The 15,512-nt window shown below is 41.0% G+C and overlaps 1 protein-coding gene across 6 annotated transcripts in view; it reads right to left on the bottom strand.

Moving 5' to 3' along the window:
• LOC138740440 (disks large homolog 3-like) overlaps positions 1-15,512 on the bottom strand; it is a 379,720-nt gene that overhangs the window by 45,461 nt on the left and 318,747 nt on the right. For all 6 annotated transcript variants that reach the window (XM_069893062.1, XM_069893063.1, XM_069893064.1 and 3 more), the window contains one exon: positions 4,027-4,203. In XM_069893062.1, the coding sequence (XP_069749163.1) occupies positions 4,027-4,203 (177 nt within the window). The remainder of the gene's footprint in view (positions 1-4,026; positions 4,204-15,512) is intronic.

Below are 15,512 nucleotides of genomic sequence, written 5' to 3'. Positions count from 1 at the left end.
TCCGAAGTTAGTGGGTGGTATGAGAAGTCGAAAAGAAAGAGTCCCAAGATACTAGATTGATAAGCTGACTTTCACTCCCATTCAACTTCCTTACTTCTAGCAGTTTTTAAAAATCCATTTTGTAAGAAATTTTAGACCAGGTGTCTGTGATCTGATGGTGAAGGATTAAGTAAGCATTAAGTGGTTTAGAAGGAATCATGGACTCTTTTTTCCTGCCAACAATAAATGGAATACAAAATCCATTCAGGAAAGTTGATTAAAAATCCATTTCTATGCTTTTTATTTCCATTGGCATACGTATTCTTATATTAAAGTTTCATGTTGAGCACTTCAATTATCAAGGAATACAAATGGGGATAGCACAGATGGGCAGTCATTTCACCATGATGGTCCTAAACTATCTCTTTACTAAATCTTTTACTGTATTTCTCTATAGGACAGAGCAACTGAGGGAGGTCAGATAGTTCCCTTTCACCAAATCCAACTGGCCTTAAACAAGCCAGATTTTAAAAAAAGGCACAATTTGAGGTTAAAGCTAACAATGAACTGTTATATAAAACAGGATGCAGGAATCACAGAAGGGTGCAGATCAGTCATAATAACATTTGGTTGACAAGCAATAAATATGAGATGGAAATGTGTGGGATTAAAGGGAGGATAACAAATTGATCTTAAAAACTAGCTGGAAATAAGAAAGCTAGGATGGGAGTAATTTCTCAGTCTGGTTCAAAGAAGATATGGTGTCCTTTGCAACTCTTTTTTCCCCCAACTCCAGCCACCCATTAACAGATCCTATTGATTACAGATGGAAGTGGACAGCTTCTTTATATTAATATGTAGAATCCCAGTTCTGTGATCATAAGTATGCCCTCATGTACCCCTTTACTCTACGTGTCTGCATTATGGTTATGTGCATTTAGGGCCATCTTTCCATGAGGAAAAGTGTTAAACACATCTCATTACGTACTTGATTCATGATTAAAGTGCAGATGGTCCTGTTCGACAAATGTCTCTTCCCAAGACTTGGAAAGTAAATGTTGTATGAAAGCTCAATTCTATTCTGACCTTCAGAATTTAAGGGCCTGGAGACCACCAGAATGTCAGTTCGTAGCAGTTGGCACAGCTCAATCTGTATGTTTGCAGTGAAACAGAGCTGACAAAGACGGATGTCTGCTTTGGAGGTGTCATGTTCTGTAAAGACAGGTGCTCAATCAAATAATAAAAGATATAAATGTATTGAAGATGTCTGTAGTTGCAAATTTTGGCTCCTTGAAACCTGCTTTTCACCTGGTTGTTTCCACTGTCATGTGAACAATACTGCCATTTCCACCACATATTAGATGCAAACAGTAATTCAGAAGTAATTGGCAATACTTCTGAAAAATTATGCTAAGGCAGCAAGAAAATAGGATGCAAAAAAAAAGTGCTGAAATAGATATAATGCACAAATTTTTTATTAATTTTAAAAACTGACAATCATGCTTTAATAATTAGATAAAACTGACCTTGCTACTTGAACAGATTTTATAAAGGTTCATACAGCCACATTTAAGTCATGGAACATCTACTAAAACTACATTGTTTAAGTTTACAGTTAAAGCACAAGATGTCCTCGCCCAAATAGGTTTCTTCTTTCAACCCTAAAAATTGCACATGAGAATTTAGAACCCAAAAGGATTGTGCTTTATATTTTCAAATGATGCATGCCATCAGCAAGGCTCCAAGCCACCAACTATACCATTACAGCAGCATACAATGTGCCGATCTTGGAAAAATCAGGAAAGACATATTGGACTTCGTTGTGAGAAACAATAAATATCCAATTTTAAGTGAGAGGCAATTTTTTTTTTAAAAAGTGGATTGATTTAAGATGACGAAGTGTTAAAATCATTACAATACATTTAATGAAAATTGAGGGAGAATTCTTTTCCCCCCAAAGAAGCAGTCAGATGGATTAAAACATTAGGCAAATTTCACAAGAAAATAATAAATATCCTCCCCTTAATTCCACTCCCATGTCTTGAGATCTTTTGGAGAGTGTGTACATTTTTGATGTCCCTACCCCAGGATAAGTAAACCTGCCATAGGGATACTGCAGCATACATTCATCACAGTACATTTTGGCATGAGAGCTAAAGCAGAATGAGATGGGTAGGATATGCCTGTATTCAGTGGGGTTTAGAACGATCAGAGATCATTTCATGAAAAACTTAATTATGCTTTAACTTATTGATCTCCAAGGTTTATTCCTCTGACTTGAGCATCAAGAATTGCAGAGCATAGGCTCAGGAATAAGGAGATGGCCAATAAGACAAGAACTGAAACATAAAGGAATATATATTTCGATAGTCAGGGACTGATTAGGGAAGTCAACATGGCTTTGTGCATAGTAGGTCATGTTTAACAAATCTTAAGAGTTTTTTTTAAAGTTACCAGGAAAATTGATGAAGGAAAGGCTGTGTACTTTTTAGTAAGGCCTTTAACAAGATGCCACATGAGAGGTTAGACAGGAAGTTTCAGTCACTTGCTATTCATAATGAGGTTGTAAAGTGAATTCAACACTGGCTTTATGGGAGAAGCCAGGGAGCAGTAGTGGATGATTGCCTCTCTGACTGGAGGCTCGTGACTAGTGGTGTGGCTCAAAGATTGGTACTGGGTACATTGATGTTTGTCATCTATATCAATGATTTAGATGATCATGTGGTAAATTGGATTAGCAAGTTTGCAGATGACACAAACATTGGATGTGTAATGGATACCGAGGAATTCTTTCAAAGCTTGCAGAGGGATCTGCACCTGCTGGAAAAATGCAGATGGAAGTTAATGTTGACAAGTGTGAGGTGTTGTATTTTGGAAGGACAAACCAAGGTAGAACATACATGGTAAATGGTAGGGCACCTTTGATCTGGGAATACAGATACAGTACATAATTCCCTGAAAGTGGCATCACAGATAAAAGGGAGCTTTTGGTATTTTGGCCTTCATAAATCAAAGTATTGAGTACAAGAGTTGTGATGTTATATTAAAGTTGTACAAGTCACTGATTAGGCGAAATTTGGAGCATTGTGTGCTGTTTTGGTCAACTAACTACAGGAGAGATATAAATAAGAATGAATAAGTGCAGAGAAGATTAACTAGGATGTTGCTGGGACTTGAGGAACTGAGTTACAGGGAAAGGTTAAATAGGTTAGGACTTTATTCCCTGGAGCAGAGAGGAATGAGGAGAGATTTGATAGAAGTTTACAAAATTATGAAGGGAATAGATCCAGTAAGTGCAAGTAGCTTTTTTCCCTCTGAGGTTATGTGAGATACAAACGAGAGAAGATGGGTTAAGGGGGAAAGGGTACAAGTTTAGGGGAATTGTTTCATAGAAAGAGGTGGGAGTATGGAACAAGTTACTAGCTGAAGTGGTGAAGGTGGGCTGAATTTTAACATTTAAGAAAAATTTGGTCAGGTACATGGATGGGAGGGGAATGGAGGGCTATGGACTGGGTGCAGAATACTAGTTCAGCACAGACTAGAAGGGCCAAAGGGCCTGTTTTCTGTGTGGTAATGTTCTATGGTTCTAACTTGAAGGTTGTGAATCTTTGGTATCTTTAGATTAATTTCTGGTATGAGGGAATAAAGCAGGATGAAATAGCAGAGGTTATACCATTACTCAGTGGAGTGTTTGAAGACAATATTTAAAACAATTACATTAATTCTAGTATCCAGCTCTTTGCTTCTTAATATTAGCTACCGGGAACTTGTAGAGGCAAGTTATTTTTTAAAAGTAATTTGAAGATATTCTTTATCTCAGAAAGACAAGAGTCCATTTATTATCAGCTGATTTTTAGACATTCAGGAAATCAGGTAGGACATGAGCATTATGTAGAAAATCACACTTTACGGAGAGATAGAGGAGGCTTAAATAGGCTCTATTCTTGCTAACATTATATGCAGATATTTGATAGATTCACTATTCTTTTGGGAAAGGGAGGAAATTGAAAAATCATTGATACATCAGCAGGAGAATTTTTAACTTACCGTTTCTTGCTGGGTATGACACCAATTTGCTCACTTTCACCACGAGGTGTGACAAGTCGCGCTTGCCACCATTCATCATCAGAAGCATTAATGACATGTAAAATATCACCATACAAGAAGCTCAGTCCTTGACTCGGCAGACAGCTGTCCTTGGTTCTATCATAGTCAAAGAGAGCTCTGAGAAAAGAGAAGAGATAAGTTCAGAGCAGAAAGTGGAAATATCCCACAGTTACAGGGGAGCACCCTCAAATCTGGAGCAGTGCAAGACATTGAACCTGTACATATGGACCCTGAAAGTCAGCCCCAATGAAAAATAACTCAATTATAGCCACCAGTTATTTGAAATCAATACAGTAGAAGTCTGAAAAACTTCTGGGGTATTGCGTTGGTCCGAATTTTCAGATATCAAATTCAAATTTAGGAGGAATAGAGAAGAGACAAATAGGTAAATTTTGATAGTTTATTAATTAGTAAATACTGCATGCTTCATTTATCAAAATGAGCAGTTTTAAAGAAAAATAAGGCTGCTTGTGACTGATGTGCATCTGTGGCGTTAACACATACTCACCAAATCCCGCTAAATTAAAAAAAGTTTGCGAGTTTTCAAAAAGTCAGCATTTTCTAATGGTCTGGATTTCTGGACTTTGACTTTATCATACAAGATCACAAGATAAAGGAACAGAAGAAGGCCACTTGGCCCATCGAGTCTCTACCGCGACTCTACCCTAAGCTGAAGTATACTCACACCTAGTTCCAATTGCCAGCCTTTTCCCCATATCCCCTGATGCCCCAATAAATTAGATACTAAACAATCTCCTGCTTAAACTTTCCACCACTGTAAACAGTAATGAGTTCCACAAATCCACAACCCTTTGACTAAAGACGTTTTTTCTCATCTCTGTTTTAAAAAGGTAACTTCTAATTTTAAGACTGTGCCCTCTTGTCCTTGATTCACCCAAGGGAAACATCTTTTCCACATCCATTATGTCAAAACGATTTAAAATGTTTCTATGAGATCCCTTCCCATTCTTCTATATTCCAATGAATACAATCCAAGTGCTGCCATATGTTAGTCCTTGTATTGCAGGAATCATCCTAGTAAATCTCCTCTGCACTCTCTCCAACAGCATCACATCCTTTGTAAGATAGAGGGCCCAAAACTGCACACAGTAGTCCAAATGAGGTCTTACCAATGCCCAAGAGCCTTAACAGCATACTTTTATACACTATTCCTCTTGAAATGAATGCCAACATAGAACACATATTGTTCAACGCTTTCTTTACTACTGATCCAACCTGGTCATCAACTTTAAGGTTTCCTTGCAGGAGGATGCCCAAATTCCTTTGTACTTCTGAGGTTTGAATTATCTCCCCATCCAAATAGTTCTCTGCCTGTTTATTTCCACTACCAAAATGTAGAACAGTACATTTCTCAACATTGTATCTCATCTGCCACATGTTTTTGCCCAGTCCCCTAAGTTGTCTATATCCTTCTGCAACTTTTTGGTTTCTTCAACATTTCCTGCTCCGCCACCTATCATGATGTCAAGTGCAAATTTGGCCACAAAACCATTCAATCCACAATCCAAATATTTAATATAAATTGTAAACAGTAGCGGCCCAAGACCCATCCCTGTGAAACACTGCTTGTTACATACAGGCAGCCAACCTGAACAAGATCCCTTTATTTCAACCCTTTGTTTCCTGCCTAACAGCCAGTTTTCATTCCAATCTAATATCATCCCTGTAATTAAGCAGCTGCACATGTGACACCTTATCAAAAGCCTTCTGAAAATCCAAATATACAACATCCACAGCCTCCCCTTTGTCCATCCTACCTGAGACTTCAAAAAATTCTAATCGGTGGGTCAGGCAGGACCTATCCTGTCATGCATCTTTAGATATTTCATAATCATGTCTTTGAGGATCGACTTTAATACCTTCCCAGCCACCGATGTCAGACTAATAGGTCTCCCCAACAGCTCTAGCAAACTCTTCCAGTTCAGGTGCAGCCCATTCCTTTTGTAGAGGTCTGACCTTCCCCAGAAATTATCCCAATGATCTTGGAATCTAAAGTCTTTCCCCCTGCACCAACTCTTCTTTTAACTTCTTCCCTAACTCCATAACTTGTCTCTTGAGGACCTCATCTCTACTCCTATATATGTTATTGGTTCCCACGTGCTCCCCTTCCCCTTCCAGAATGTTGTGGAGTCAATCCGAGACATCCCTGACTCTGGCACCTGGGAGGCAACATACCAACCTGGAGTCTCGACACATTCCAACAAACTTACTGTCGGCCTTCTTAATCAACGAGTCCCCTATTATTAAGGCTTTCCTCTTCTCAGCCCTTCCCTTCTGAGCTGAGGTGCCAGCCTTTGTGCCAGAGACTTGACCGTCTTGACTTGTCCTTGGTAGCTTGTCCCCACCAACAGTATCTAAAAAGGTATACCTATTGTCATTGGGAATGTCCACAGGGGTACTTTGCAGTACCTGTGTCTTCCTTTTTCATCCCCAGATAGTCACCCAGTTATTCTTCAAAGGTTTCCATAAAAACAAAAGGAAAATATATTGAAGCATGATTCTGAGCAGGGAAATGCAGTGAAGCAACTACGACTGCCACCCTACCCACCTACCCCACACCCTGCTGCCTTGATCCCCTGGCTTACCTATCCCAAACCTTCTCACCCCCAAGATATGCAAGCATTTTCTTCAAATCACCATTTGCACCTGGGAACAGTAGTTTTTATGAAGCATTCATTAAGAAAAAAGAGGATTCACCATGTAATTATTCAACTATAAATCCCTGTACTTAAGATTGGAGAATTTTCCTCATTGTTCCAAGTAGTACATAAATTTAAAGCAGACAATGGGTTAAACCAAAATAAAGTTCTCTCTCCGAATGGCATCAAGCATTTAAGGTTGAGTACAGTACAACTAGGGACACAGAAAACTTAATTAAGCTTAAAGCATAGGACTGACCTTCCCAGCTTGGTCTCATTATTCAGTGACACCCCAATTAATCATTATTTTCTCCCTTTATCTTAAACTCCATGTTTGAATATTCTTCAACAAAAATTTATCACAATCTTTCAAAAGTTCAATTGGTCAAGTAATCAAAATAGGATTGATTTCTGGCATCACCCTCGGATTTTAATTCTAAGAAAATTTCCACCTAATTCTATCAAGAATAATAAGACTGTAAGGTTGTACCTGTGACTGTTCCACTCAATAACACCTATACCATTTTGGATTCTGTTAAAGGGGTCAACCTACCAGGGACAAACCATGGCTGTCAGGTCTCTGGCATGGAGTCTGGCCTCGTGACTAAGATAGGAAGGCAGGGAAAGAGGTGAACTGCAATAATTTGAATGTCATAGGGGAACAGACAAGAAGTTCTGTGGAAAAGATCGAGAATCACAAATGCTATATTGCCTCCCAGGACCCAGTTTGGGATGTCTCAGATAACATTCACAGCATTCTTAGAGGGATTGGGATTAGTCCATGTATAGATATTGGTAGGAAGGGTGAGGAGGTCCTGCAAAGAGTTCAGGGAGTTAGGCACTAAGTTGAAGGACAGCACCTCCAAGGTTGTGACAACAGGATTGCTACCCATACCACTTGCTAATAAGGTTAAAAATAAGAGGATATGCAGCTTGACTCATAGCTAAAGAGATGGTGCTTCAGATTTCTGGATCATTGGGGTCATTTCCAGGGAAGATGGCACCTTTACTGGCAGGATGCTTTGCATCTGAAATGGAGGGGGTACTTGCACAGATCCTTGCACGGAAGTTTTCTAATGCTGCTCCAGAGGGTTTAAACTAGTTTAGCAGGGGGCAGAGAATGGAGCAGATGGTGGAAGGTTTGATGCAATGTGTAGTGAGTTTGTGAGAAAGGACAAGCAATGGAGGGAGCATAAACATAGTTGGAGGGATTGAAATGTGATTATTTCAGTGCAAGAAGTATTAGAAGTAAAGATGAATTTAGAGCATGGATTAGCATGTGGGATTACGACGTTGTGGCCATAACAGAGACTTTGCTGATGCAAGGTCAGGATTGGCTCATATAGGCACTGGGTTTAGATGTTTTAAAAGGGAAAGAGTGGGAGATAAAAGGGGGAGGGGGAGCAGCATTACTGTTCAAGGATAGTATCACAGCTGCAGAAAGGGAGGATGTTGTGGAGGGATTGTTCACTGAGTCTGCGTGGTTGAAAGTCAGATACATGAAGGGAGCAATCACTGTATTTGGAGTAGTCTATCAGCCCCTAAATAGCCCTGGGGAGACTGAGGAGCAGATAAGTAGGCAAATTTTGGAATGGTGGAGAAATAACAGGGTTGTTGTTATGGGAGACTTCAACTTTCCTAATATTGACTGGTACCTCTTTACTCCAAGAGGGATAGATGGGGCACAATTTGTCAGTTGTATCCGAGGACTCCTGACACAGTAATGTGGACCAGCCAACTAATACTGGGTAGTTAATCTGGTTAGGTGACAGATCTCTCGGGGGAGCACTTTGGTGAAAGTGAGCACAAACCTCTGACCTTTTAGCGGAGCTATAGACAAGGATAGCTGGCTCTGAATGGGCAACTAAAGCGGCATCATCTGCAAAGAGTAGTTCACGGACAAGTTTCTCTTGTGTCTTGGTGTGAGCTTGCAGGCGCCTCAGATTGAAGAGACTGCCATCCGTGCGGTACCGGATGTAAACAGCGTCTTCATTGTTGGGGTCTTTCATGGCTTGGTTCAGCATCATGCTGTAGAAGATTGAAAAGAGGGTTGGTGCGAGAACACAGCCTTGCTTCACGCCATTGTTAATGGAGAAGGGTTCAGAGAGCTCATTTCTGTATCTGACCCGACCTTGTTGGTTTTCGTGCAGTTGGATAATCATGTTGAGGAACTTTGGGGGACATCCGATGCGCTCTAGTATTTGCCAAAGCCCTTTCCTGCTCACGGTGTCGAAGGCTTTGGTGAGGTCAACAAAGGTGATGTAGAGTCCTTTGTTTTGTTCTCTGCACTTTTCTTGGAGCTGTCTGAGGGCAAAGACCATGTCAGTGGTTCCTCTGTTTGCGCGAAAGCCGCACTGTGATTCTGGGAGAATATTCTCGGCGACACTAGGTATTATTCTATTTAGTAGAATCCTCGCAAAGATTTTGCCTGCAATGGAGAGCAACGTGATTCCCCTGTACTTTGAGCAGTCTGATTTCTTGCCTTTGTTTTTGTACAGGGTGATGATGGTGGCATCACGAAGATCCTGAGGCAGTTTACCTTGGTCCCAACAAAGCTTGAAAAACTCATGCAGTTTGGCATGCAGAGTTTTGCCGCCAGCCTTCCAGACTTCTGGGGGGATTCCATCCATACCTGCTGCTTTGCCACTTTTCAGTTGTTCGATTGCCTAATATGTCTCATCCAGGGTGGGAACCTCATCCAGCTCTAGCCTTAGGGGCTGTTTGGCCTGGAAGTCAGCCTGAAGAAAACTGAGGTCCTCCATCAGCCAGCTCCCCACCATGACTACCAGCCCCCCCATATCTCCATCGGGCACACAAAACTCAAAACGGTCAACCAGTTTACCTATCTCGGCTGCACCATTTCATCAGATGCAAGGATCGACAATGAGATAGACAACAGACTCGCCAAGGCAAATAGCGCCTTTGGAAGACTACACAAAAGAGTCTGGAAAAACAACCAACTGAAAAACCTCACAAAGATAAGCGTATACAGAGCCGTTGTCATACCCACACTCCTGTTCGGCTCCGAATCATGGGTCCTCTACCGGCACCACCTACGGCTCCTAGAACGCTTCCACCAGCGTTGTCTCCGCTCCATCCTCAACATCCATTGGAGCGCTTACACCCCTAACGTTGAAGTACTCGAGATGGCAGAGGTCGACAGCATCGAGTCCACGCTGCTGAAGATCCAGCTGCGCTGGATGGGTCACGTCTCCAGAATGGAGGACCATCGCCTTCCCAAGATCGTATTATATGGCGAGCTCTCCACTGGCCACCGTGACAGAGGTGCACCAAAGAAAAGGTACAAGGACTGCCTAAAGAAATCTCTTGGTGCCTGCCACATTGACCACCGCCAGTGGGCTGATAACGCCTCAAACCGTGCATCTTGGCGCCTCACAGTTTGGCGGGCAGCAACCTCCTTTGAAGAAGACCGCAGAGCCCACCTCACTGACAAAAGGCAAAGGAGGAAAAACCCAACACCCAACCCCAACCAACCAATTTTCCCTTGCAACCGCTGCAATCGTGTCTGCCTGTCCCGCATCGGACTTGTCAGCCACAAACGAGCCTGCAGCTGACGTGGACTTTTTACCCCCTCCATAAATCTTCGTCCGCGAAGCCAAGCCAAAGAAGAAGAGACAAGGATAGTAGACAAAATGGTAAAGTGTTTAATTAGGAAGGGCTAATTATGATGGGATTAGGCAGGAATTGGGGAGAGTAAATTGGGAACAGATGTTCAAGGGGAAAAGCACAGAACTAACGTAGAATATATTTAGGGAGCACTTGGACGGTATTCTGGAGAGATTTGTTCCTCTGAAACAAGGAAAATATGGTAGGAAAAGGGAACTGAGGTTGACAAGAGGTGAGACAGCTAATTATGAGAAAGAAGGAAGTATACACAAGGCTTAGGAGACAAAAGGCAGTAAGGGCTCATGAGAATTATATACATGACAGGAATGAATTTAAGAAAGTACTTAGGAGAGCCTGAAGGGGGCATGAGAAGGCCTTGGCAAGTAAAACTCAAGAAAACCCTGAGGTGTTTTCTGCATACATGAAGAACAAGAAAGTTGAGAGTGAAGTTAGGGCTGCTTAAGGATAAAGTAGGGAACATGTACATGGAGGCAGAAGTAGGGGAGGTCCTAAATGAATCATATGCTTTACCAGAAAGAGGGATCTCAGACAATGTGAGGTCAGATTAGAACAAGGTTATATGCTGGAGCATGTTGAGATTAAGAAAGTGGAAGTGATGTATATTCTTAAAAATATTAAGATTGATAAGTCCCTGCAATCAGATAAGATATATCTCAGGTTATGACAAGAAGTGAGGTAAGATATTGCTAGGGTTTTGGCAATGATCTTTGCATCTTCCCTGGCCACAGGGGAGGTGACAGAAGATTGGAGAATGGCAAATGTTGTCCCCTTGCTTAAAAAAGGTTATAAGGAGAATCCTGGGAATTATAGACCAGCGTGTCTTTCATCAGTGGTGGGAAAACTACTGGAGAGAATTCTTACAGACAAGATTTATGAGCATTTAGCGAAGTATAGTCTTCTCATGGATAGTCAGCATAGCTTCGTGAAGGTAGGTCAAGCCTCACAATCCTAACTGAGTAAGGCATTTGACAAGGGTTCCCAAAGTAGACATTCAGAAAGTCATAAGGCATGGGATCCATGGATTCAGAATTGGCTTGCCTGCAGAAAGCACAAGAGTTGATGGAATGTATTCTGCCTGGAGGTCAGTGACTAGCGGATGTGTTCTAGGACCCCCCCATCTTTGTGATTTTTACAAATGACCTGAATGAAAAATTAGAGGGGTGAGTTAGTAAGTTAACAGATGATAAGAAGGTTAGAGGTGTTGTGGATAAAAGTAGAAGGATGTTGCAGATTACAACAAGATATAGACAGAGTTAGGTAGAGCAGTGGCAGATGGGAGTTCAATCTGGATAAGTAAGAAGTGATGCATTTTGGAAGATCAAACTGGAAGGTTGAGTGGAATAACAGAGGGACCTTCTGGTCCAAATCCATAGATCTCTCAAGATTGTCTTGCAGATTGATAATATGGTTAAGGATTATGAAATGCTGGTGTTCATTTGCCAGGAAATTAAGTTCAAGAGCCAAGAGGTAATGTTGCATCTCTATAAAATTGGTTTGATAACACCTGGAAAATTGTGTTCAGTTTTGGTCACCTCATTACAGGAAGGATCAGAATCTATTGTCGTGAACATGTCATGAAATTCATTGTTTTGCAGCAGCATCACTGGGCAAATATTGCTATGAATCACATATCAAAAATAAATAAATGGTGCAATAAAATAGCAGAAAGTGGGCTAGTGTCTGTGGATCATTGTCCATTCAGAAATCTGATGGTAGAGAGGATGAAGCTATCATTGTGGTGCTTGGTGTTCATCTTCATGCTCCTGAACCTCCTTCCTAATGGCAGCACTGAGAAGAGGCTATGGCCTGGGTGGTGGGGTCCTTGAGGATAGAGACTGCTTTCTTAAGGTACTACTATCTGTACAAATTTTCAAGAGTCTTTGATGACGCACCAAATCTCCTCAAACTTCTCACAAAGCATGTCCGTTGGCAAGCCTTCTCATGATTGCATTAGCGTGGACAGATCCTGAGAGATGTTGACACTTAGGAATTTGAAGTTCTTGACCCTCTCCACTGCTGACCACTCTGAGGATTGGTTTGTGTTCTTCTGATTTTCCCTCTGAAGTCCACAATCAGCCTCTTGGTTTTGCTAATGTTGAGTGCAAGGTTATGGTTGTGATACTACTAAACTAGCTGATCTATCTCCCTCCTCATTGCCAACTGTGAGTCTGCAGAAGACTGGTGTCATCAGCAAATTTGTAGATGGCATTTGAATTGTGCTTAGTCACACAGTCTTGGGTGTAGATTGGGCTAAGCACACATCCTTAAAGTACTCCTTTGTTGATCGTCAGTGAGGAGACGTTGTTTCCCATTCATACTGTCTTCTTTCAATGAGGAAGTCAAGGATCCAGTTGCAGAGGGGGTGCAGATGCCCAAGTTTTGGAGCTTGTTCACCAGCACCAAGAGAATGATGGTGCTGAAGGCTGAGCTGTGGTTGATGAAGAGTAGCCGGATATATGTGTTGCTGTTGTCTAGGTGATTCCGAGCCGGTGAGATTGCATCAGCTATAGAGTGATTGTGACAGTATGCGAATTGCAGTGGGCCCAGATCTTTACTTAGGTATGTGTTAATTCTGGTCATGACCAACCTCTCAATTTTTCATCACATTAGATGTGAGTACTACTGGGCAATAGATATTGAGGCAACTCACTCTGTTCCTCTTGGGCAACGGGATGATTGATGCCCCTTTGAGACAGATGGGAACCTCCAAATTGCAGCAGTGAGAGATTGAAAATGTCTGTGAACACTCTGGCTAGTTGGTTGGCACAGATTTTCAGTACCCTGCCAGGTATGCCATCAGGGCTTAATGTGGAAGCTATGGAGAGGGTTTGGAGGGGGTTTACCATGATGGAGCCTAGATTGACGAATGTGTCTTGTGACTCAAGGTTAACCGATCCAGGGCTTTTCCCTTTAAAGTGAAGAAGGATAAGAGAGGACATAATAGAGGTCAACAAAATTATGAGAGGCATAGATAGGGTGGACAGTCAGCACCTTTTTATCAGGCCAGATTAACAAACACCAGAGAACATCTGTACAAGATGAGGGGAGGAAAGCTTAGGGGAAACGTCAGGGGCAAAATTTTTTTAAAAATACACAGAGAGTAGTGGGTATCTGGAATGCATTACCAGGATTGGTGATGGAGGCTAGTACAAAAGGGATATTTAAAAGACTTAGACAGGCATATGGATGCAGGAAAAATAGAGGGTTATGGCTGTGAGGTTGGGAAGGATTAGTTTGTTGAATAGGTTTATATAGGTCAGTATGACATTGTGGACCGAAATGCCTGTAATGCTCTCTGTTCTGTAATCTTTTCCAAATAACATCTTTAATCATCTCAGTTAGATCACCTTTTAATTTGTATATTTTAGGAATCTTCGGCAATATTTTCTACTCATCTGTTCTTAAAAGTAATCTATTCAGGAAATATAATTTTTCTGACTTGTAGGGTCCAGAACTGAACAAAATGTCCCAAAGAGTCTAATTACACTTCAAGTGTTTGTTATATTTCCATATTTCTGCACTCCATTACATTACAAATACAAGTTACCATCCCATTATATTTAAAGTCTATTTGTATTTAGGACCATAGAAGGCTACAACACAGAAAACAGGCCATTTGACCCTATAGTCAGTGCTGACCATTATCTCGCTTGTCCCACTCATGATTTCCATAACCCTCCAGACCTCTCCCATCCATTTAACTATCCAATTTATTCTTAAAACACAAGATCGAGTCCGCATTCACCACATCAGAAGTGAAGAACTTCCCCCTAATGTCCCCCTAAACCTTTCCCCTTTCAGATTTAAACTACGACCTCTCGTATTTATATCCTTCACTCTGTCTATATCTCTCATAATTTTGTAAACCTCTATAAAATCTTCCCTCAATTTTCTTCACTCCAAGGAATAAAGTCCTAACCTGTTTAATCTTTCCTTGTAACTCAACTTATTAATATCCTTCCTATAGCCCAGAACTGTATACAATATTCCAAATTTCACTTCACCCATGTCTTAAACAACTTTGACATAACACCCCAACTCCTATACTCAATACTTTGATTTATAAAGGCTAAGAAGCCAAAAGCTTTCTTTACAACCCTGTCCACATGTGACGTCACCTTTTGGGAACAACGTATCTGTATTCCCAGATCTCTGCTCCTCTGCACTCCACAGTGCCCTATCAATTACTGTGTATGTTCTACTCTGGTTTCTCCTTCCAAAAATGCATCACCTCACATGTGTCTGCATTAAACTCCATCTGCCATTTTTTGGCCTTTCTCCCAATTGGTCCAGATCCCTCTGCAAGCTTTGAAAATCTTCCTTGTTGTCCACAATGCCTCATGTCTTTGTGTCATCAGCAAACTTGCTGATCCAATTTACAACATCATCATCCAGATCACTTTTTAAAACATTTTATTTAATCAACATATATGTATAAGTAACTGTAATACAATATTAACAAATGTATGCTGAAAATACATATATAAAAAAAATTAATAACTAGGAACCAAAAACCCCTCCTAACCTTCCCAACACCCCCCCACCCAATCTAATCCCATAAGTAAAATACATAATAACATAACTACATAATAAGCAATTCGAATTGCATCAGATGACACTCAAGGAACCAAAATAACATAAAATTATTATTCATTCAGGAAAACTTCACTAGACAGGAGAATTTTTAAAAAATTATGTAAATTATAATATTAGCCACATAGTTGTAGCATATGGGTATCATCCAGATCATTGATACATACAACAAACAACAATGGCCCCAGCACCAATCCCTGAGGCACATCACTAGTCACAGGCCTCCAATCTGAGAAGCAACCATCTACTACCACTCTGTTTTCTCCCACACAGCCAATTACGAATCCAGTTTACAACATCTCCATGGATACCTAGTGTCATAACCTTGTGAATTAGCCTCCAATGGGGGACCTTGTCAAAGGCTTAACTCAAGTCCATGTAGTCACCATCCACATCCTTTCCAACATCTACCTTTTTGGTAACCTCCTCAAAAGACTCTACAAAATTCATTAAACACAACCTACCATGCATAAAGCTATGATGACTGTCTAAATCACCCCATGACTGTCCAAATACCTATATATC

This window comes from Narcine bancroftii, chromosome 8 (assembly GCF_036971445.1).
Source record: "Narcine bancroftii isolate sNarBan1 chromosome 8, sNarBan1.hap1, whole genome shotgun sequence".
In the NCBI taxonomy this organism is placed as follows: Eukaryota; Metazoa; Chordata; class Chondrichthyes; order Torpediniformes; family Narcinidae; genus Narcine; species Narcine bancroftii.
The sequence above is the reverse complement of the archived record's forward strand: the minus strand, read 5'-3'. Positions and strand labels throughout refer to the sequence as shown.